This window comes from Chiloscyllium punctatum, chromosome 1, assembly GCF_047496795.1.
Source record: "Chiloscyllium punctatum isolate Juve2018m chromosome 1, sChiPun1.3, whole genome shotgun sequence".
Lineage (NCBI taxonomy): Eukaryota > Metazoa > Chordata > Chondrichthyes > Orectolobiformes > Hemiscylliidae > Chiloscyllium > Chiloscyllium punctatum.
The window spans coordinates 30,249,070-30,274,265 of record NC_092739.1 but is presented as its reverse complement, the minus strand read 5'-3'; the positions used below and the strand labels follow the sequence as shown (position 1 = coordinate 30,274,265).

At 40.4% G+C, this 25,196-nt stretch overlaps 1 protein-coding gene across 12 annotated transcripts in view; it reads right to left on the bottom strand.

The window, feature by feature from the left end:
• The window catches only part of LOC140485944 (ankyrin-2-like), an 850,179-nt gene that overhangs the window by 13,928 nt on the left and 811,055 nt on the right, over positions 1-25,196 (bottom strand). For all 12 annotated transcript variants that reach the window (XM_072584685.1, XM_072584421.1, XM_072584596.1 and 9 more), the window contains 6 exons: positions 19,335-19,481; positions 15,759-16,095; positions 14,016-14,304; positions 9,792-9,881; positions 1,992-2,075; positions 1,641-1,805 (listed from right to left, as the gene is read on the bottom strand). In XM_072584685.1, coding sequence (XP_072440786.1) covers positions 1,641-1,805; positions 1,992-2,075; positions 9,792-9,881; positions 14,016-14,304; positions 15,759-16,095; positions 19,335-19,481 — 1,112 coding nt within the window. The remainder of the gene's footprint in view (positions 1-1,640; positions 1,806-1,991; positions 2,076-9,791; positions 9,882-14,015; positions 14,305-15,758; positions 16,096-19,334; positions 19,482-25,196) is intronic.

The window sequence follows — 25,196 nt, the reverse complement described above, 5'->3', positions numbered from 1 at the left end:
AACATGGAAAATTAATTATTATGGACAGAAAATGCAGTACAAAATAACTCAGTTAATTACTGGCTCATTAGTCCACTCTTGGCCATCACTGAAGTGATGGAAGGCGTCATGAACAGTACTTATCAAGCAGCAACCAAAAAAAAAAGGAAATGCTGGAAAATCTCAGCAATTCTGGCAGCATCTGTAAGGAGAGAAAAGAGATAACGTTTCGAGTCTAACTGACCCTTTGTTAAAGCTTTGACAAGGGTCAGTTAGACTCAAAACGTCAGCTCTTTTCTCTCCTCACAGATGCTGCCAGAATTGCTGAGATTTCCCAGCATTTTCTCTTTTTTGGTTTCAGATTCCAGCATCTGCAGTAATTTGCTTTTATCCAGTGCTACTATCAAGCAGCACCTACTCAGCAATAACTTGCTCAGTGACGCCCATGTTTGAGTTCTGCCAAGACCACTCACGCTTCTAATCTCATGGCCACACTTGACAGAATATCGCATCAAGGAGCCTACACAAAACGGTAATCAATGGGAATTGGGGGAAATCTCACCATTAGTTGGAATCACATACAATACATAGGAAGTCACCTCATCTCTAAACATCGCTGCAGGAGTTCCTCAGAGTAATGTCCTAGGACCAACCATCTTTAGCTACTTCATCAATGATCTTCCATTTATCATTAAAGATCAAAATGGAGGATATTCACCAATGATTGCACAATGTTCAGCATCATTCCTGACTCCTTTAGATACTGAAGCAGTCCATGTCCAAATGCAACAAGATCTGGACAATTTTCAAACTTGGGCTGACAAGTAGCAAGTAACATTCATTTGACACAAGTGCCAGGCAATGACCATTTCTAATAACAGAACATCTAACCACCTCCTCTTGATTTTCAATGCTGTTGCCATCACTGAATCCTCCATCACTGTCAACATCCTATCATTATCAACATTGACCAGAAGCTCAACTGGACCCTCCACATAAAAAGATTGGCTGCAAGAGCAGGTCAGAGGCTAGGCATACTGCAACAAGCAACTCACCTTCTGATTCCCCAAAACCTATCCACCATCAACAAGTCAGGAGTGTAATGGGATACTCCCCACTTGCCTGAAATGGGTGCACCTCCAACAACACTGAAGCAGCTTGACAACATCCTGAATTGGCTCACTGGATTGGCACGACATCCTCAGATATTCAGTCCCTCCAACACCGATGTTCAGTAGCAGTCATGTGAATATCGACAAGATGCACTACAAAACTTCATCAAAGATCTTTAAACAGCATCATTAAACTTCTTCTATCTTGAAGAACAAGAGCAGCAGATACATGGGAACATCATAGCCTGCAAGTTTCCCTCAAAGCCATTCACCATTGTAACTTGTAAATATATTGCCATTTCTTCACTGTCACTGAGTCAAAATTCTGGAATTCCCTCCCTAAAGACATTTTGGGTCAACCAACAGCACATGGTAAGCTGCCTCTGGAACTGCTGTAGTCCATGATCTCTCAAAGGCATCTAGGGATTGGTAATAAATGGAAGCAACAGTCACATCACACAATGAATAAAAAAAACAGACAAAACATGACAAATGTTTTCAGAAAACAGAAGACATTTTGCCAGTCAGGAAAATGGCGTTAAAGCTAACCTCTGACTGTTCACTGTCAGTTTTCAGTACAGTCCGCTTTAAAACTTTTGAATATCCATCTCCATCTTCAATTGTAACTGGTTCATGCTCTGCACCTTGCATGATGACTTCCTCCTTTTCAGTCCCATCGGGTGACACTAAACGCCTGATAATCTTTCTTGTAACCTAAAGGAAAGAGAACATGAGAAAATAAATGTCTAATAACCTTCTCATTTGCACAATTTTTCATTTCTCTTCAATGTACAGTGATTGCTTTTAGTGATTTAATGTAGTGCAATGTATGTGTCAATATCCCTACCTCTGCCTATATGGGAGGAAAGGGAAAGCCGACCAAGATCGGATAAGCATTACCTTTTTCACAATGGTATTTCCATGTTCATCTGTGTATTGTTCTTCGGTAACTGACTCTGGCAGAACATCAAGCATCTCATTAGCCTAGAAAATTAATAATGCTTCATTAATACCAATAATTGAGGATAGCTTCTGATTTTTGTTGAATCAATAACCTGTGTCCAAATTGTGCACAAAATTGTCTTAGATTTTGAAGGTTCAGCTGCTGTTCATGTGTCTGCACAAACTTATTTGCATATCAATGAACAGATAGGGTTGGATTTTCACTAACTTTAGCAAAACTAAACAGAGCAGTTACTAATCAGAGCAGCTGTATGTCGCATTTCTGTTTCCATGTAACCATTTTCACGAAGATTGGGTAGGAATCGGCTCTGGAGCAAGCATACTCCAAAGGAGAATGAAACTGAGGGCATTTTGAGTTTATTGAGAATCTTCAAGTAAGTAAATTTACTTTGAGAGAAATTATTAGACTTTAGTAGCTGTTATGCTCAACATTAGTACTAACCATGGACTGAAGGTGGGAAAAGTTTGAAAGGAATTTTGTCTATTATGATAACCCGAGTCTTTTCCCAATGCTTTTAAGGAACCAATCCAGACATAAAGGCATAGAGTCATAGAGATGTACAGCATGGAAACAGACCCTTTGATTCAACCCGTTGCAACCCAATCTAGTCCCACCTGCCAGCACCTGGCCCATATTCCTCCAAACCCTTCATATTCATATACCCATCCAAAGGCCTCTTAAGTGTTGCAATTGTACCAATCTCCACCACATCCTCTGGAAGCTCATTCCATACACGTACTACCCTCTGCGTGAAAAAATTACCCCTTAGTCTCTTTTATATCTTTCCCCTCTCACCCTAAACCTATGCCCTCTAGTTCTGGATTCCCTGATCCCAGGGAAAAGACTTTGTCTATTTATCCTATCCATGCCCCTCAATTTTGTAAACCTCTATAAGGTCACCCCTCAGCCTCCAACGCTCCAGTGAAAACAGCCCCAGCATGTTCAGCCTCTCCCTATAGCTCAAATCCTCCAACCCTGGCAACATCCTTGTAAATCTTTTCTCAACTCTTTCAAGTTTCACAACATCTTTCCAATAGGAAGGAGACCAGAATTGCACGCAATATTCCAACAGTGGCCTAACCAATGTCCTGTACAGCCGCAACATGACCTCCCAACTCCTATACTCAATACTCTGACCAATAAAGGAAAGCATACAAATGCCTTCTTCACTATCCTATCACTTTCAAGGAGCTATGAACCTGCACTCCAAGGTCTCTTTGTTCAGCAACACTCCCTAGGACCTTACCATTAAGTGTATAAGTCCTGCTAAGATTTGCTTTCCCAAAATGCAGCACCTCGCATTTATCTGAATTAAACTCCATCTGCCACTTCTTGGCCCAGTGGCCATCTGATCCAGATCCTGTTGTAATCGGAGGTAACCCTCTTCGCTGTCCATTACACCTCCAATTTTGGTGTCATCTGCAAATGTACTAACTGTACCTCTTAAGCTCGCATCCAAATCATTTATGCAAACGTCATAAAGTAGAGGACCCAGCACCGATCTTTGTGGCATCCCACTGGTCACAGGCCTCCAGTCTGAAAAACAACCCTCCACCACCACCCTCTGTCTTCTACGTTTGAGCCAGTTCTGTATCCAAATGGCTAGTTCCCCCTGTATTCCATGAGATCTAACTTTGCTAATCAGTCTCCCATGGGGAACCTTGTCGAACACCTTACTGAAGTCTATATAGATCACATCTACTGCTCTGCCCTCATCAATCTTCTTTGTTACTTCTTCAAAAAAGCTCAACCAAGTTGGTGAGACATGATTTCCCATGCACAAAGCCATGTTGACTATCCCGAATCAGTCCTTGCCTTCCCAAATACATGTATATTCTGTCCCTCAGGATTCCCTCCAACAACTTGCCCACCACCGAGGTCAGGCTCAACAGTCTATAGTTCCCTGGTTTGTCTTTACTGCCCTTCGTAAACAGTGGCACCACGTTTGCCAACCTCCAGTCTTCCGGCACCTCACCTGTGACTATTGATGATACAAATATCTCAGCAAGAGGCCCAGCAATCACATCTCTAGCTTCCCATACAGTTCTCAGGTACACCTGATCCGGTCCTGGGGATTTATCCAATTTTATGCATTTCAAGACATCCAGCACTTCCTCCTCTGTAATCTGGACATTTTGCAAGATGTCACCATCTATTTCCCTACAGTCTATGTCTTCCATATCCTTTTCCACAGTAAATACTGATGCAAAATATTCATTTAGTATCTTCTCCATTTTCTGTGGCTCCACACAAAGGCTGCCTTGCTGATCTTTGAGGGGCCCTATTCTCTCCCTAGTTACCCTTTTGTCCTTAACATATTTGTACAAACCCTTTGGATTCTCCTTAATTCTATTTGCCAAAGCTATCCCATGTCCCTGTTTCGCCCTCCTGATTTCCCTCTTAAGTATACTCCTACTTCCTTTATAATCTTCTAAGGATTCACTCGCTCTATCCTGTCTATACCTGACATATGCTTCCTTCTTTTTCTTAACCAAACCCTCAATTTCTTTAGTCATCCAGCATTCCCTATACCTACCAGCCTTCCCTTTCACCCTGACAGGAATATACTTTCTCTGGATTCTTGTTATCTCATTTCTGAAGGCTTCCCATTTTCCATCCATCCCTTTACCTGCGAACATCTGCCCCCAATCAGCTTTCAAAAGTTCTTGCCTAGTACTGTCAAAATTGGCTTTTCTCCAATTTAGAACTCCAACTTTTACTTCTGGTCTATCCTTTTCCTATTTTAAAACAAATCAAATTATGGTTGCTGGCCTCAAAGTGCTCCCTCACTGTCATCTCAGTCACCTGCCCTGCCTTATTTCCCAAGAGTAGGTCAAGTTTTGCACCTTCTCTACTAGGTACGTCCACATATTGAATCAGAAAATTGTCTTGTACACACTTTAGAAATTCCTCTCCATCTAAACCTTTAACACTATGGCAGTCCCAGTCGATGTTTGGAAAATTAAAATTCCCTACCATCATTCCATTATTCTTACAGATAGCGGAGATCTCCTTACAACTTTGTTTCTCAATTTCCCTCTGACTATTGGGGGGGGTCTATAATACAATCCCATTAAGGTGATCATCCCTTTCTTATTTCTCAGTTCCACCCAAATAACTTCCCTGTATGTAATGCTGGGAGTATCCTCCCTCAGCACAGCTGTAATGCTATCCCTTATCAAAAATACCACTCCCCCTCCTCTCTTGCCTCTCTTTCTATCCTTCCTGTAGCATTTGTATCCTGGAACATTAAGCTGCCAGTCCTGCCATCCCTGAGCCATGTTTCCGTAATTGCTAGGATATCCCAGTCCCGTGTTCCTAACCATGCCCTGAGTGCATCTGCCTTCCCTGTTAGGCCCCTTGCATTGAAATAAATGTTGAGATAACAGTTTTGAAATTTGTTTCTTTACTCCGAGAACTTTATGGGGTTCTAGGCTGCAATTCAACTGCATAGTAAATGTCTGAGTGCTTCACATTGGTCACAAACCTATTTTCAACAGTCTCTTTATATACTTGGGTGTTTTCTGGGCTTCTCAATGACTACAATTGTGAGAGTTTTGTTCATAAGGTGGACAATGGGGGAGACAGCAAGGGTCTCAGCAAATGAAGGGAGTGAGGAGTAGAATGAGGAAGTGAGGCATGGTGGTTGAAGTGGAAAGTAAAGAGATTGAAAAGTTCATCATTATACAGGTGAACTACTGAGTGCCTCAGAAGCACCGGCACAAGGCTTTGGGAACAGAATTAGGTCATTTAAGCTTCCCATTTCGGCCTGACTCCAATGTTGACAAGCCCACCACTCCAGCTCCAGGCCATGGCTGGCTTGGAGCCCCAGGAGATCTGCCCAAGCCAAGAGTCTCAAGATGGAGGAATGATGACAACAGTGGGATTACTCCCACCTCCCAATTCCTGTTTCTGACAAGTTTGACCCAAAACTTGTTCACCACCAGGGAGCATTTTAAAGCATAATTGACGTCCACTTATATTTTAAGAGTGGTAAACTGCTTCTTTATGAAACCTGAAAATTGTTTTATTACGAAAGGTGGTTTAAAAAAAAAATCAAGTGTAACGTGTTAATAATCTAATTTTAAATATTTGAAAATGCCTTTAAAATATCTGCAGAAACATTGACGAGTTTCACTGGTGTAAAATAGTCTTTACTTAACAAATTACATATTTTTGTTTAAAAAAAACTTAAAATCTTTTGAAAGATACATGCTTGTTCCCTATACTTTAAAAAAATCATTTAATGTTAACAGCCTCCTTGAATATTGACAAATGGGTGTAGTCAATGGAAATTCACCATAGTGATTAATTCAGTCAGGTGATGCAACTATTTGTGTGGCAGGGCTTAGCTCTGAAACTCGTGCAAAGGATTGCCGAACTTGATTTGCACTGAATTTAAAATTACTGCCAAAATTCCTCTGCTGCCTCACAGTGCTAGAGTCCCGGGTTCAATTCCCACCTCAGGTGACTGACTGTGTGGAGTTGGCACATTCTCCCCATGTCTATGTGCGTTTCCTCCGGGTGCTCCGCTTTCCGCCCATAGTCCAAAAATATGCAGCTTAGGTGAATTGGCCATGCTAATTTGCCCGTAGTGTTAGGGGCACGGGTAAATGTAGGGGAATGGGTCTGGGTGAGTTGCGCTTCGGCAGGTCGGTGTGGACTTGTTGGACCAAAGGGCCTGTTTCCACACTCTAAGTAAGTAATCTAATCTAATCTTTGTTTGTATTAGGTGATTTTGTATGAATTGCATTGGAATGATGAGGGGAATCTTGCAAAACTGCACCATCTATATTTTTACAAACTTTATAATGTTATGTTTTTGGAACAAAATTCATCCTTGCCATTAAAACCTCTTCATGTCGTTTTCTGCGTCATTCCATAAGACTACCTTAAGTAAATGTACAATTTTTTAATAATATTAATAAAATGTCAACAGCCCTTCCTTTCAGTGAGAGCACAGTAAACATTCACTTCTGAAGACGGGTCACTGGACTTGAAACATTAACTCTGATTTCTCTGCACAGATGCTGCTGGACCTGTTGAGATTGTCCAGCAATTTCTGGGTTTTTTTTCTCGGATTTCCAGCATCTACAGTCCTTTCAGCTTTTATTTAGTAAATATTCATTGGCTAATTTTACAGCATAATAAAATTGAATTTTCAAAACATCTACTTCTTTCCCCATCTTGGATTTGCCCACTTCTCCCACTAAGTATGTATCCAATACATAAGATGAAACATCTTGCAACTTACCTAAGGTTGAGCAAATGCAAACAGACAGGGTTAAATATCACTGAGGACTTGTCTTCAGTCTTGCACTTACCTGTTTAGGAGTTCTGTCTCCTACCTGTACAACTATTAATAATCAATCATTTACTTGCTATCAACCATAACTAATGTAGTTAACAATACCAAAGTGCTTTGTGGGAGTGTACGGAGATGTCAGATAACAGTTTGGAGAATTTGCCAAGGTCATGATGCAAAAGAGAAGGATTTTGATGAAAGTTTTGAAAGGTTTAGAAAGATGGAGAGAAGTAGAGTGGCTCAATGATAGAATTCCTGAATGAAAGAATATGAAGGCTTTATCATTATGGTGCAGAAGACAAAGGACAAAGTATAGCAATCTGTAAAGATATCAATGTGGGAAGTGATTTTGATTGTTGGGCTGGAAAACAATTATAAATCAGATAAAGCAAAACTATATAGATTTGCATATGATGCTGGACAGCCAGTGGAATTTGACTAGAAGAATCAATCCATACAGTGTTTGCAACTTTGTGTGTGACATATTGCAAGCATATTTAGACAACTTTGTGTTTGTGGAAGGAGGAACTAGAGAGGTTGTTAAGAAAAGAGCTGATAACGTCACAGATAAAGTGAAGAAGATACAGTTGGAACTATTCAAGACACTCATGGTGAAACAGAGATGGAGATGAGTGAAAGTAAAATTGACTGCTTTGATTTTACATTGAATGGGAATTGAATACGAGAGGGATCTTCTTAACTACATTCTTTTTACTTCACCATCCCCAAGGAAATGTTTTGAAATGCTAAAAAAAGCACAAAAACAATAGATATTTCACAGCACAAGGAATAACAATAGCTTGCAAGGTGATAGAATTAAGAAAGATGGAATATATTTTCCTTTGTCATTTTTCTTCACGAAAATCTGTTGTGGATATTAAATGATGATCTGTACTTTACACACTCCTATCTTTATTTTCTTAGTAAAAGCAGCAAGTTTGCATTACTTTTGCCAGTGAATCTTGAAAAATGGTTATTCTGCGACCAATGGAATGTAAAGTGGATCTTACAGGAAGATCATGTCAGAAGATCAGTCTGTTGGAGGAGTGGCACTCCAAAAGCTTGTGATTCCAAATAAACCTGTTGGACTGTAACCTGGTTTTGTGTGACTTCTAACTTTGTCCACCCCAGTCCAACACTGGCACCTCCACATCAGGAAGGTCATGGATTCATGAGTCCCATTTTGCCTCTTTGTTTGTTTGAGAATTTCATAGGAAAAAAATGACTAGTGAACAATATTTACATCAGCTGGCAAATTGTGGGACAGACAGATCCCCACTAACAGAGAATTGAATCTCTTCAGGTTACGAATTGTTGTTAGAGGTTTTATAAATGCCAATTTATCTTTAAATCTGACTTTTCATCTCTTTTTCTTAATTCTAAGTTTTCCTCCTATTTTCATTCCTTCTACCTGATTTGTCATCTATTTCACCCACCTTTTAACCCTCTTTCTCAGTCTTTGTTCTGTACATTTCTCAATTATTCAATCTCATTATTTAAGGAGGTATTGCTCATTCCATTGTTCACCAAACTTCAACAAGCCCAACGTAATTGCTATCATATTGATAACTCACACCTTTCAGCAACTTCAGGGTTAAAAAATAAACAAGCAGAATGGCTTAGGGATAAAGCTAACATGGTTTATAAAATCCTTACTTCAGCATATTCTGCACCATAAATTAATTAACAAAAAGAAAAAGCAGTTCCATCAGAAAAAAAAACATTTACAATTTAAACAAAGTGTAAATGTAAATTTTCTAAAAATTGGTACAAAGTCAACATAAGTGAAACTGATAAGTGAGTAAGGATCTTCCAACATTACCCTGTTCTCCAAACCTATCACCTCCCATTTGCATCCCCCCAACACCTCACCCCCAATATGCAACAGAAATAATAATAGGATGAATTATCACACAATAATGATGAACAATGACTAATTAAGTACAGTATTTCTAAGTTCTGTTTATATGAAGAGCAAAAAAATTGTTGATCAATATTTAGAGATTCAATACCAATACCTGAAAATACAAGCGTTCTTTCCTGCTCCTGATGGGTTATATTTGCAAAATTAACTGGGGTCAGTCAATCATAACTTCATGCATAGATGTAAATTATGTAATCTCCAAAACAGAAAATTTCAAATGAAAATAAGAATGATCAGTAGCAGAAAACATCAAAAGCCACATAATTTAAAATGATAGTGTAAATAAATAAATAGGCAAGAAGTTATTTTCTATATCTTAAAACAGGTGACCTTCATACAAAAGTTCATTAAATGCTACGAACCACACCACTCACGCCATGCCACAAACCCTAGCATGCATCAGTGGAGAAAATTAATACTTCTAATTCCGTGCAGAAAAATAGATTGAATTAAATTCAAAACTAGCACATTCTACGCTTGATCAAAGACTAACATTCCAGTTGGTACCTGAATGATCACCCGCCGGCGGATGACCCTGGTGGTTACTGTCTCCTCATCAGAACTGCTTTCCAGAGCCCCCAATTCTTCTGCTATTTCCTAGTGAAGGCAGTCAAGTAGATAGGGTTGCAAAGCTGACACACTGAAGTCTCATGTTATTATATACCTGAAAGGCTTGTTCTTTTTAACTTGCTCTTTGACATATTCTTCTAGTTTTTCTGAAGGAATTATTTCATGTAACCAATGAGTAATGGATTCCTGGTTGTAATATATTTGTGTTCCCTCATCTGACATTAATCAAACTAAATTACATTACTGACACTAAAAAGTATTGAGATATGAAAGGTTTTCTCCAGAGGCTAATTGAATCTTAACAGTATTATGGTGTTTAAAAAGTTATTAAAATTTATGGAATAAAATATGAACCTTTTAAAACAACTGTAAAGTACTTTACAGCTAATCTTTATGTTCATGTTTAAAATTTTTAAAGATTGCCTTCCTTTACACATCTTCTTCACGACAAGGTTTGCTAATAGCTAGTTTCAAGGCTTTCACAATACTATTCTAAACAGTTTGAGATACAAAGAATGGACTGGAATGACATTCCCATTGATACTCCTTTCATCTATATGAAAAGATAGAAAATATCTGATTTTTCTTTCCAATGACACAGCTGAAATATGAAACAGTGGCACAATACATGTGACCACCAAAATTGTTGTGCACATCCAAATTATTTTCAGTAAGTTTGAGATAAATTTCAGACTGAACAGGCACATTTAAGTTTCTAGCTAACATAAAAACAGTTTATTTTAAAATAAAACCAATTTATGGCAAAAATGATTTTATATTGCAAAAGAGTACATGCATTATTCTCCTTAGAAAGGGTGGATGTGACCTCAACAAAAGGTAAGAATGATTGCTAATTCTTATAGACTGGTATGCTGATATTGAGAAAAGCATTTTGGAATAAATGCAGATATTGTTAAAACCTTGTCTGAACGTATTCTGATAATGTTAATAACATCCAAGAAATTATCTTCTGACCAGCAAAAAAAAATTAATGATCATATGATAACTTTCCCCAAAGTTCTCCAAAGAAGCATAATCGGACAAAAATTGAGAGTGAACCAAAGAAATTAAAAAACTTGATGGAGATGACATGATTCAAAGAGAGTCATAGATTTATATAGAGAAGTGGAGAGATAAAAAGTGTCAGGAATGGAATTCCTCAAAACTGGAAGGAAACAAGGAAATGGAAAAATGGCTGTATTTAGAGAGGAAAAAAATCAATGGATTCAGAGAGATGTCACAAGATGTCACCTCCATTTAAATATGGAGGTGTTCCAGCTTTGAGAGTGATGTGAGTCATTAAGCATAAGGACAATGGGTGAAAGGAACTTTTGCTTGTTAGGATTCAGTACTTTGGATGAGGACAAGTTTTTTTGTGAGAGTAGTAGAAAGAAGAATTCCCAAGAAAATATTGGAATATCTGCATCGGAGGGTGAAAATCAGAATGCTCATGTAGCAATAATTACTAAATTAGCTGGTAAATGAAACATCAATTGGGAACAGTGATAACACTGCTCATTGATATTGCTAATCTTCTAATATTAGATACCTTCATACTATTAGTTGTTCAGTTCAGATTCTGGGTAGTCATAGCTGATACCTTGTGGTTGTAATTTGGCAACCTTATATTTTTATGGATCTATGACCCTGAGAAAAGAGTGAAATTTAGTTATGTAAAAGCAGAAATCCAAGCAATAGACACCGGTCTTCTGGAATCCAAACAAAACAAGTGCCCATATAAAATCATCAGGCTGAATCTTACATTTACTTGGCTACGTGGCAGTTGAGTTTGTTTGAATGTTTTTTTTTGTCATGAGGCCTGGTGTATTTTCTCAGTGAATCTTACCAAACTCATCACATTAATGACCTAACCTGTGGCATCCCTCTCATCTGATTCTGGCCACATCTTACTATTCCTGGAACAGTACCAGGATTTTACCTAACTGATCACATCCCTGGTACTATTGCCATCTTTAAGAGGCTGCCTGTTTAGAGCTGCCCTGTACAGTTCCTGACGTTTGCCCTAGACATGGCAGACAGGGCAAATTTGGTGCTTGCTTTGCGACAGAGTTCTCGAAGTCCAGCAGGACAGGGTGTCTTTCTCCGCCAGGGCGAGAGAGGAGGCCACAACACCAGACCAAGCCAGCCTGATCCAAGCTTTCCATCGATGTCAATGCAGGCTTTCCTGTACATAGTTCCAGAAAGCTATGTGGGGAAAAATGGCTATTTCCTTCCCCACTCCACCAGCATCATCTCTCCATTGCCTCACACCATCTTTCACTGTGGCTCATGCTCTGCCACACTCACTATTACCCTAACAATTACCTCACTCAATACCCACACCAATCCTGACACAATTAATCCTGCCTGGCCTCTGCTCTGCATGATCATTTTCTTGGGGCACCTCCCCAACTGCATCACCGTGATAATTGTGTCACCCACTTTCATCTCCCTTAATACCAGCCATTGTCTCATTCTAGAAGGAACACAGCCCTCTGTAGGGCACAAAGAGTCAAGGTGAAGGGTGGACTGCCCACCATATGACTGCTTACATCTTATGGGAGGAGCATCCTGATTCTCACTGCCCTAAACAGCTGACCGGCCAGGTCCAATCCCTTGACTTACTGTGCCCGGATCCCTTGCCTGAAAGCAACTCCCATTTGATTTATTTATTTATTTACAGAATGAGGGCACCATTGGCCACACCAGCAATTTATTGTCCATCCCTAAGTGTTCAGAGGGCTGTTTAAAGTCAACCACATTGATGTGGGTCTATATTTCCATGTAGGCCAGACCAGGTTAGATGGAAGTTTCCTTCCCTAAAGGACACTAGTAAATCAGAATGGCTTATTTCAATAATCAACATTGGATTCATGGTCATTATAAGACTGATAGTTTCAGATTTTTTATTGAATTCAATTTCACCCTCTGCCCTGGTGGGATTCAAATCCAGATCCACAGAACATTAGCAGAGTCTCTGGATTAATTCTCTTGCGATAATACCACAAGGCTATTACCTCCCCAAGTGACTTGACTGACGCCTTATGACAACCATGGCCAGCTTCCTGGCTTTGTGATTTTTTTACTGCGCTGAAAATCAAGGAAATGCAACAGTACTGACAGCCTGGTACCTCCAGTTGAGGGAACAAATGCCAAAAAGGCAAGGCTGTGAGCATCCAAGTAGATTCATTTGTGGGCGGCATGGTGGCACAGTGGTTAGCACTGCTGCCTCACAGCAGTTCAATTCCTGCCTCAGGCGACTGACTGTGTGGAGTTTGTACGTTCTCCCTGTGTCTGCGTGGGTTTCCTCCGGGTGCTCTGGATTCCTCCCACAGTCCAAAGATGTGCAGGCCAGGTGAACTGGCCTTGCTAAACTGCCCATATTGTTAGGTAAGGGGTAAATGTAGGGGCATGGGTGGGTTGTGCTTCGGCGGGTCGGTATGGACTTGTTGGGCCGAAGGGCCTGTTTCCACGTTGTAATGTAATGTAATCTAATCTAAGTTAGTGAGCACTTTGACAGGCCAGAAATATAGCTTGGTCCGGTCCATGAACTGAGTGCATATTCCTGAATGCACTGAATCCTTGGCCTAGCTATACAGTGATAATTGCTAGAGCAACCCAAGGTGCAAGATTGAAGTGCTGTAGAGTACTGTAAATGAATGGGACACATGCCCACAAGTGTTCTTATAGGCACATATCAGGTGCCAATATTGCTTGTGACTGGTGTCCACAGAATGTATCCCAACAAATTAGTGCCCAGCATTCAACAAGGAGGTTCTGGAGCAGGTGGCAAGCTGAAGTCACCAGGTATATGCTCTAACGTTCATATCTCTTGATCTCTTGTTTTCTTGCTTATTTGGCAGGATGGGAAGCTGAATATTAATGAGATGAGTTGCAGCATTAATAAGGCATTTAAAAATACGAATTAGCATTGCACTGCTCCCTAGTGAGAAACTTCCCACACCACTTGGCAGGTTATTTAAGATGCAGTAAGTTGCTTCCAATGTCAATATAGGACTCACAATACATCTTGCACATTTCTGCTAAAATCTCACCACAAACTATGTCAATTAGGCCCCTAAAAGGTCCTACCCTTAGTTTCTCTTACATCATAATTATTTTCATGAAAAGGAATGTTCAATATTGCTGTGACAATCTTACCTTTTCAAGTGTTTTCTCCCCAAAGGCCTTTTTTATTTTTTCTGGCGGCTCCTCAGTTGTTTCCACAATAGTGGGGCCAGTCGTTTGGGAAGCATGCAAACCCTCATAAATTTGAACTTCATCAGGTTCCTGAACAATGGGACTTTCTTCCTCTATCCTCAGCGTTACCATTTCTTCAGGCTGTTCAATTGCCCCTTTCCCCTGGACATCATGTTCCAGTTCCTCACCTTTTCCTTTTTGCAAATTAGCTAGTTCCCCATCAGATTCTGCAGACTCTTGTTTCCCCAGTCTGTACAGAAAAAAATTCATGACATGTAAGTATTTCAACCATTTGGCTATTATAAATGACAGCCAAAGTTTCCCTCATTAAGTTGACTTTCCACTAAGTTTGACCAATAGCAGTAAAAACCATAAAGCTGCACTAATTGATGTTTTAATATTCAACTGGGCAATTTACAGATTAATTCAAACTTTGAAAATGACCCATTATTGCATACTTGAGATGGGTTCCAAAATGACCATCAGTAAAAACACAAATATAATCAAATGCAAATCACTCCTATACCAACAATTTTCCATATAATCTGGCTGATTCTGGTCAAACTCCAGCAATAACAGCTAAGAGAAACATTTGGGGAAGCATCAACAGGAAGCTTCTTTGGATGAAATCAGGGATTGTTTCCCTGGTAATAACTTGTAGCCTCGTGATTTGCTGTTCCTAGTCTCCACATTTCCGACGAACCTCAAGTGTGAATCGAGTGTTAGGGCATTTAAGTGAGGGTACAATTGTGGTGCCATCTGGACACTTCCTATCTGCTGCAGACTCCACTTCAGGTTAACATTTGGTTTTAGGAATTTGTTCCAAATCCACGTCTGAACTCTGTAGAACACATTTTGTATCACCGACTTCTCCTTGTGGTAATTTGTGTTTTACTTTATGGATTGTCAAAAAGGAAATTGATGGAAAGACCTAACTACAATAATAATAACAAATAATAATCACTTTGGTTTAGAATTGTGTTTAGTTTCTAATACACAGTTGACATTTATATAGTGTCCTAATCTGTTAATTAATAGAACTTCTTGTAAACCAGGTTTTTAAGCTCTATATTGTGAATCAAACTGGCAAGGAAATGTTTTAAGCTCAAACTGGCTTCAGGCCAACTACTGAAGCGGTCCTGACACTGCCACAAAGAAGTATGTAATATTGTCTTGCACTTTTTTTTTGGAAAAATTTGGATAGTGAAAATCAAATCCCAGAAGAAACCTAACAAGGTGAACAACTATTCTTACCAAAATGGCTGCCTTCATGTAATAAATATCAAAATTGTAAGTCCAGTTCTTACAATATTGGATCATAATTGAAATATAATGCACCATCAACTGTAGTCATCTTTAGCTTTGTGCTGAACAGGAGGACATTATAGAGTCACTGAGAGATGGGAGTTAAACAGTTTACTTTCTCTGTAATGTGAGAAGTTTCACATTGGTAAACACCAGGAATCTAAACTCAGCTACTAAAAGATAGAAATTATGATCAATGACATTCCTGTATGAATATCGAACCAAGTTTCTATGAAATCCTTCACTGTAGTCTCAGCTATCCTGTTTAGTGGTAAAGCAGCACTTATGTAAGTATCTGATGTATAATCGAGATAAAAAGAGAAAATACAAAGTTAAAACTAATTTAACAATTAGCTGGAGCAAATAAAACTTTTGAACTTGAAGTAGATGAAACCTTACATGGATCCTTCCCTTTGAGTGTCAGAAAGTGATTTCTCCTTTGCTTCATCATCTTTTCCCTTTTCAGCTTGTATCAAGGGCTTTGACATGAACTGTTCATCCACTGACTCTTTTGACTGATCTTGTGACTTTGCTGTGGCTTTGGGGCTTTCTTCCTGAGGTTTACAGCAACTGATGGAACTGTCTTCCTCTGAGACAAGAGGTGGTTGTGTTTGAAAGCATTCACCATGGTGTTCTCGAACTGCTTGGGCTAGATCACTGTATAGCTCTCTAGAAGCTGGTTGTCCAAATCTCATGGTCTTTGGACTGTACAGGTCATCTGAAAGTGCAGAGAAACCTGCAAATAGAAAGAGCAGTGCTTACTGTTAGTTGCTATTATTAACAATTCTAAGAAAGCAATGTGTTTACAGGTCTGAATATTTACTCTAGTTGCCTTTCGTGACTATGTATTCAATAGATCTGCATCTAAAACACTAACGAATATTTTATCCCCGCTATTTATCAATTCTAAAAATGAACAAGCGATAGGTATAACACGAGAAAGCATTAGGCATAGCACTGACTCACTAGACTGCACCTGAAAGACAAGCTCGGAGTACTGATTTAGGAGTGGCCTTTAAATAGTCACCATTTTTGTTGGGGAAGTATCGGGTAACCTAGAGAATGGTAGGGCATGTAGATTTTGGACAGCATGCGCGGATGCACATAAATATGAGGTGCAATAGTGAGAATAAGGTTTGTTTCCCTTGTTTACTATTATTTGCTTTCCCACTGGATGTGAACATCACTGTCAAGGCTAAAATTTACGGCCCACTCCCCAACTGCCCATGAACTGAAAGATTTGCAGTGCCATTTCAGAGAATATTTAAGATTTAACCACATGACAGTGGATCTAGAGTGATGCAGTAAGGATGTTGAGATGGGTTTTCATGATGATCAAGAATAGTTTCATGGTCACTATTACCATGATGAACTTTATATTCTAGGTTTTTATTAACTGAATTTAAATCCTATCAGCTACCCAAAGCAATAAGCCTGGAGCTCTGAAGTATGAGTCCAGACCAACATCCAGATGCCAACCTCTCTCCCAGCAGAAGGACTGATGAAAAAAAGAATTTTAAAAAAGTTGATTTTTTAAATAGCCTCCTAATGTAAAACTAGTTTTTGTGGATTGGTTGTCAGCTTCTCATTCCTATTCAATAGAATGGAAATTAAACTTGGGGCAGGGAGGGTGGATGCTGAACTTTTCAGAGGCAAATAATATCATCAACTGCAAACATGGAAGTGCGACAGCAACATGGAGTTGTGGGTGGCTTTAACAAGCATTGTATGGGACATTGGGCTGTCAGCGGAATGGAGTTGTACTCTTGGGAACTGAATGGCCAGCTGCTTCTGCAATCTCTGCAGAACCAGATCTCAGGAGAGGATCCTACGGGATGTACAAGCAGTCCCGCAAAGATTGACAGTTACTGCATCCAAGTAAATCCCAAGTAACTCATAGAAAAGTACAGCACAGAACAGGCCCTTTGGTCCACAATGTTGTGCCGAGATTTAATCCTAATGTAAAATATAGTAACTTAACCTACGCACCCCTCAGCTCACTGCTATCCATGTGCATGTCCAGCAGTTGCTTAAATGCTCCCAGTGACTCTGCTTTCACCACCACAGCTGGCAACGCATTCACAACTCTCTGCATAAAGAACTTACCTCTGACTTCTCCTTTACACCCTCCTCCTAATATCTTCAAACTATGACTTCTCGTACCAGTCAATCCTGTCCTGGGGAAAGAATCGGGTAACCTCGATAGTGGTGGGGTATGTAGATTTTGGAGAGCATGTGTAGAGGCGCAATGAGATGGGGAATGATTAAAGGGAGGTGGTTTACACTGGGCATGCACTGAAAGGCCCACAAAGAATATACTCTCTTTACCAGTTTTTTCAAGCATGTTTTTGAAAAAAAAAGTCATGCCACTCTCCCCTGCTTTTCATTGCGCAATCTATTAATAGATAAGGGATATGGATTGAGGTGTTTACTTGATCATTAATTACCCACTTAAGGACATCAATAAATTTAAGAGTAGGCTAGTGAGCAACTTAGCCACTCCACATACTATGAGGACTGGGTCACAGTTGGCGTTGGGAAGGGAGTCCCCACATAGTTGCTGACCCATCCATTATATTTTATGTGGTCCCCTGCCAAATGCATGCCCGTAGAGGGCCTTAAAGTTCAACCCACAATTCCTATGTCACAAAGTAAATAGAGTCCCATACCAGCAACACATTCTCAATGTCTTTGAGTCACAACATGCCCCTGCTGCACTGGGCATCCCAATCACTCTAGGACTTACTGAAGCTCAGAAATTGCCAATTAATAGGATTTTGTCCACAGTGGTGACCTGCCCACCAAGTACATCCCTATGAGTCTTGGTGCCAGCTGGTGGTGGGTTGTAGGGATACTTCTTGATGGACAAACCACCCCACCAACAGGAATGTGAACACCCCGCTTTCTCCCTTTGTAACTGTGCCCCCAACCATCTCACCAGGGTCTGTCAGCTTGGCTCTGATGAACCCTCAGACTCAAATTACATTCCAGTTCTAACATTGAGCATCTTCCTCATAGCCTTGCTGCAGTTCACGCAGTGGCCAGTACTCCCAAAGGCACTACTGAAATGTGAAAGCTCTCAGCTCTTTAATTGGTCAGGAGCGCTGTCAGGCAGACCACACCCCCATCTATCTCCTGCTGAGGGGTGGAGTGCTTGTCTCAAGCCAATTAAAGGGCCATCAACCATTTTATTTGCTGCAGGAACAGCCAGACAAGCAAATACAGCCTCGCCCAAATTCAAATGCAATCCATCATGTTTCTTTAAAGGAAAGATAATTGCGTTCACTAAAACACAAACTCTAAAAGCAAATGGCTGAAAATCCATAATTTTATTGGTGAAACACTGCTGGAACTCTGGGGTGGACTGCAAAAGGGCCACAAGGTGCACTGAGCCACAGCCCTCCCTTAGGTTTTTTGCTGGGTCTTGTTCGCTGTAGTGCCCCAAACAAGGTCTGTACCATAGACACACAAGAGCAAACAAAAAACTACCTTGGCACTCTAACCAAAGAAGGCAATGAGTGCAACCACTTGCCATTTCTGAAGAACACCTCAACAACCCTCAAGGTCTGCAACAGAGGTGCCCAATCATTGTATGTGCTGAATGCCAATATTTAAACAAATTGATCTTTCTTTATCCCGCCATCATTGGCGAGTGTAACTTAGCATGTATGGCAGGGATTCTGACCTAGTTGTGCAGTTGTACTAAATGAAAATCTATTTCCACTTCCAAATGTTCCTTTCTAAATTCAAATTAGGATTGACTTGCATTTTTGGCACTGACAGAAAACTATTGGTTGCAGGTTGGTCAACTGTTCTGCCTACTATTCACTGAAAGGAGTCAACGAATCGGAAAATTTGGTGTCCAATAGATTATTTATCCATCATCAGTTTCCCATTGATGCTATAAATCTTCGTGAGTTGATTTTTACAGAGTGTTACATGCTAGTTCTCTTAAGTTTTAGGAATTGCACTTACCTTCACTGTGATCCAGTGCTATTGTTTGTTCAATCTCTGCATAAGTGCGGGAAACATGCTCTCTGCTGGGTGAAATCTGTGTAGTTTCCAATAAACTGATAATATCCATCCGATTAATTTTGGTCAATGTCTCCATTAGTTTTTCATCTTTAAATAAAAGGAACAAAAATTTTGACAGGTTATATATTTAATAAATTAACATTTTACACCTGTCAAAGAACTGAAATAAAATGCACAAAATAAGATAATGTGTTCTTTTTTTCCCAGTCTAAAGTTCAAACTTAACAAGTGTCAAGGCTCTCACCAGCATAAAATTGTTTTAGTTTAAAATTCCACTCTCTCTGGAAGCACATTTATATTCTCAACAATCTACTAGGACAAAATTAGGAAGAAAGAAAAGGAAACATTAATTAAACATCTGAACAAAATACTGCCTATGTCTCCGGGTTTAGGCAAACAGACAAACGAGTTTTTATAAATATTGAACAATGTGAAGAAATAGCAGATTTATCTAGTAGGCGAAACTTGAATACCTGTAATAAAAAGCCTGTATAATTAATCTGATAACCTTGGCTGAATACAAATGCATGGGGAAGAACTGAGAAATGAAATCGCGGGGCAAAGAGAGTGTATGAAAATAGAGTAGTGGGTCTTCAATTGTTGTATTATTCCAATATGACTTAGGAACTGTACATTCATACGTATGTAAACATAAACATGCAGAGTGCTATCACTAATGACTGCACTAAGTGGTCTACAGCACATTGTATGATGTGATGAAACTCCAGCATTTGTGTCTAAAAGTGTGATTATTTTGAAACCATAAAGAACCACAAGACTTACATAATGGGAACATATGTCTGTGAATAAAACCCAAGAATCATAAAAAAGATAAAATGCTGATTTAGATTGAGAAAAGTCAATCCAAATTAGTGCCAGAGTAGGTGAAAAATAACTGAGTGATGCATGCATAAACAAAATGGCTTCCCCCTCAGCAACAAACTCAAAATTCCAGCTCAGAATGATTTGGGAGGCCAATGATTCCATTGAGGAGTAGACAAAAGTGTTGTGACGTTTTCTAAAAGATACTGGTGAAAAGCTTCAGTTACATATTTTTAAGGCCAGGAGGCAAAGGGTTAGATCCATGAAGTAGCTGGGAGATGAGACAGGATGGCAGCAAAACCTAGCCAAAATTGGAAAAAGTCACCATACACATTCAGTCAAATTTAACCACTGGATCCATTCATGTGAAATTGAAAGCCTGAAGCAGGAATCAGGTGAGCCTGTTGATAATTGATTAATGAGACTATGAACATAGCCAGCAAGTGCTAGTCCAAAGAAACAGACTAGATTAGGTGCCCTATAGTGCGCATACAGGCCATTTGGCTCAACAAGTCCACATCGACTCTCCAAAGAGTAACCTACTGAGACCCAATTCTCTCTGACTAATGCACCTAACAGTATCAACAATTTAGCATGGCCAATCCCTGACCTGACATACACAGATAAAAGGATAGTAGATCAGCTCACTTAGGAGCCCAGCAAACCCTGATGCATAAAAGCAGTCATTGGTAAAGACAAGCTCACAAATATCATGAAGCCACAAACAGAGGAATGAACACACTGACTACCCAAATAGCTAGCTTGCAATTAAGTCAAGAGAAAGGCAACACAGTGGATGCAGTGAAATAGCAACAAAAGAACACACAGTGGAAAGAGAGAAAGATATGCAAGTACTGTAGATGACGCTGAAAATGTGTTGCTGGAAAAGCGCAACAGGTCAGGCAGCATCCAAGGAGCAGGAGAATCGACATTTTGGGCATGAGCCTTTCTTCAGGAATCGCAAGAGAATCGACGTTTCGGGCATGAGCCCTTCTTTAGGGCTCATGCCCAAAACGTCGATTCTCCTGCTCCTTGGATGCTGCCTGACCTGCTGCGCTTTTCCAGCAACACAGCTGGAGACACAGCTCTGATCTCCAGCATCTGCAGTTCTCACTTTCTCCGACTTTCAGATGACGTACAAGTTTACAAAAGCAATGCCTTGCTTTGGACCAAGCTGTGGATAGAATCATCAAGTCATAGAGATGTACAGCATGGAAACAGACCCTTCGGTCCAACCCGTCCATGCCGACCAGATATCCCAACCCAATCTAGTCCCACCTGCCAGCACCTGGCCCATATCCCCCCAAACCCTTCCTATTCATATACCCATCCAAATGCCTCTTAAATGTTGCCATTGGACTAGCCTCCACCACTTCCTCTGGCAGCTCATTCCATACACGTACTACCCTCTGTGTGAAAAAGTTGCCCCTTAGGTCTCTTTTATATCTTTCCCCTCTCACCCTAAACCTATGCCCTCTAGTTCTGGACTCCCCAGCCCCAGGCAAAAGACTTTGTCGATTTACCCTATCTATGCCCCTCATAATTTTGTAAACCTCTATAAGGTCACCCTTCAGCCTCCGATGCTCCAGGGAAAACAGCCCCAGCCTGTTCAGCCTCTCCCATTTGGTCAAATCCTCCAACCCTGGCAACATCCTTGTAAATCTTTTCTCAACCCTTTTAAGTTTCACAACATCTTTCCGATAGGAAGGAGACCAGAATTGCACGCCATATTCCAACAGTGGCTCTTGTGGAAGCCCAATTACTTGCAAAAGATGTGTAGAACAAAGAAGATTGTAAAGGAGTTCCCAGAGGCAGAGGTGAATGTGAAAGAAATGAAGCCAAACATGCATAAAAAGTTTGAAGAGACACAGGAAACATACAACAGTTTGAAATGTCTGGGTGTGACAGTTACCAGAGAAAAGAAATTCACACAACCACTTAAATCAGGAAAGGGGTGAGAAACAAACCCACAGCCATTTGCCTGAAGGTGAGGACTGAAAGTGGAACTCAGAGAATCAGTATGCCATCAGACTATACCAGAAGATCTTGTCTGAAAATAAGAAAGTAACTAGATACCCAAAGAATAATGACCTGAAATTGAACAACATCATGCTCATGGAAAACAAGGGTATTGAGATTCAATAGAGAGACCAACATGAAAAGATATGAGTTCATGTTCTATATCACTGAAATAGATTAGCATGATGACCTGGGGCTGAAGAGTTATGAAGAGCTACAGTTGGTCTCAGTGAACCATGGAGGCATCATTAAGGGTTAAAGGTAGTGCACACATTAAAAAGAACCCTCCAAGCTGAAACAGGAAAGATCTAACCTAAATTTATGCACCACAATGAGATACTTGGATGTTTTAAAGATTTTGAGTATCACATCATTGATTGAGAGAAGAAACCAATGACCCATCTCTCACAAGGTACCAGTGGATAATAGGAAAGTTTGAAAGAGAGATCCAAGAGCTGGATGATAAGAATATGATCAACACAAGCTCAGATCTTATGGACTGGGCAAATTCCAACACTCCGAGAGACAAACAAAGCAAATGGATATGAATTTGAGATAACATCCCCTCAAATCTTAATTAAGCAAGAAAGAACCACAAAGCTGCCCCAACACTACAAGAGATCATGCTGACATTGACAGAGGCAACTATTTTCAGCAGATCCGATGCTTAAAACAAATAATGAAAGGAGAAGCTGCTCAATGAGATTTTTATTTTTAGGGCAATAAATAGGGTAAAAGGTCAGCTACAAAGAGATAGTAATATATTTGCATTGGGGGTCAAACGGAGTTGTGTTCTGGCAACCACGCTTGTGGATGTATTTTTCTCCTTGATGTACATTCAGATCACCTACAGAGGGCATCTGTTTATCTATCCAAACTGACAGAAGGTTGTTCAGCTTTTCTCATCTGTGACTCAAAACAAAAGGTGCATCAAATCATTGTCTGAGATTTACTGCATGCTGATGATGCCACACTAGCATTCCAAACCAAGGAACACTTTTAGTGGCGAATAGACAGACTGTCTCATACCATTAAAGAGCTCAGTTTGAGGAGCTGCATCAGAAAGCCAAATGCCACAGATGAGGATGTTGCCATACCACTATCTACCAACAGTGATAATGTGATGCTGCAGGTTGTTGATAGCTCCACATATCCAAGCTCCATTATCATTAGTAATCTGTTATGTGATGTTGAAATCAACATACAGCCTAAAAGGAGAAAGTGAGGACTGCAGATGTTGGAACTCAGAGTCAAGAGTATGGTGCGGGAAAAGCACAGCTGGTCAGGCAGCATCCGAGGAGCAGGAGAATCGATGTTTCAGGCATAAGCCCTTCATCAGGAATCCTGATGCAGCCTGAGCTGCTGTGGTTTTCCAGCACAACACTCTTGATCCAGCCTAAAAGCTACAACTATTATGGCCAAGCTGAATAAGATTATAAAACGACAGAGGACACCAAACTGCAAGTCTAGTAAGCCTACAGTCACTATGTACTCCTTTGTCATGGAGAAAGTGTTAGCAGCTGTAATTTATGCTTCAACAGGGCACTTCGATTATTTCAAAGTAGTCAAACAGAGCCAACATTTTTGGAGTTCTTTGAGGAAGTAATTTGTGCTGTATGTAAAGGAGAACCAGTGGACGTATTGCACTGAGATTTCCAGAAAATTACTGCAGAAACTAAAAACTCGAGTGTAAGCGGTACATGTTGCCATGGGTAGAAGATTGGCTGGCTAACAGGAAGCAAAGAGTAGAAATAACTGGGGTTTTTTCCAGTCTGGCAGGATGCCAACAGTGGTGTTCCACAGGGCTTCTGCTGGGGCCTCAATTCTTCACAATTTATACAAATGATTTGGATGAATGGACTAAAGGTAGGATAGTTAAATTTGCTGATGACACAACATAGTTAAGGAGGGGAGTTATGTAGAGGACATAACCGAGCTATGTTCCTTTGTATGCTGCTTAAGTAAGTGGACAAGACCTGGCAAACGGAGTACAAATGGGAAAATGGGAAACTGTTCATATTGGCATGAAGAATAAAAAAAATCATGTTGCCTCAGTGGTTAGGGGCTGCAGATCTCTGAAATGCAGAGAGATCTGGATGTCCTAGTGAATGAATCACATAAGGTTAGTACTTCCTATTCATGTATTTATCCAAAAGTCTTTTAAATGTGGTAACTGTACCTGCATCCATTACTTCTTGTGGCAGTTCATTCCACACACGAACCACTCTCTGTGTTAAAAAAAAAGTTGCCCCCCATGTCCTTTTTAAATCTCTCTCTTCTCACCTTAAAAATAATCCCCTAGTTTTGAAGTCCCCCAGCTATTCACCTTATCTATGCCCTTCAGATTTTATAAACCCCACAACCTCCTACACTCCCATGAAAATATCCCAGACTATCCAGCCTATTTCTATAACTCAAACCCTCCATTACTGAAAACACTCTGGTGAATCTTTTCTGAACCTTCTCCAATTTAATAATATCCTTCCTAGATTAGTAGTGCTGGAAGAGCACAGCAGTACAGGCAGCATCCAAGGAGCAGTAAAATCGACGTTTCGGGCAAAAGCCTTTCATCAGGAATAAAGGCAGTGAGCCTGACGGGTGGAGAGATAAGCGAGAGGAGGGTGGGGGTGGGGAGAAAGTAGCATAGAGTACAATAGGTGAGTGGAGGAGGGGATGAAGGTGATCGGCTGGGGGGAGGGGGGAGTGGATAGGTGGAAAAGAAGATAGGCAGGTAGGACAAGTCATGGGGACAGTGCTGAGCTGGAAGTTTGGAACTAGGGTGAGGTGGTGGAAGGGGAAATGAGGAAACTGTTGAAGTTCACATTGATGCCCTGGGGTTGAAGTGTTCCGAGGCGGAAGATGAGGCATTCTTCCTCCAAGCGTCTGGTGGTGAAGGAGGCCCAGGGCCTCCATGTTCTCGGCAGAGTGGGAGGGGGAGTTGAAATGTTGGGCCACAGAGTG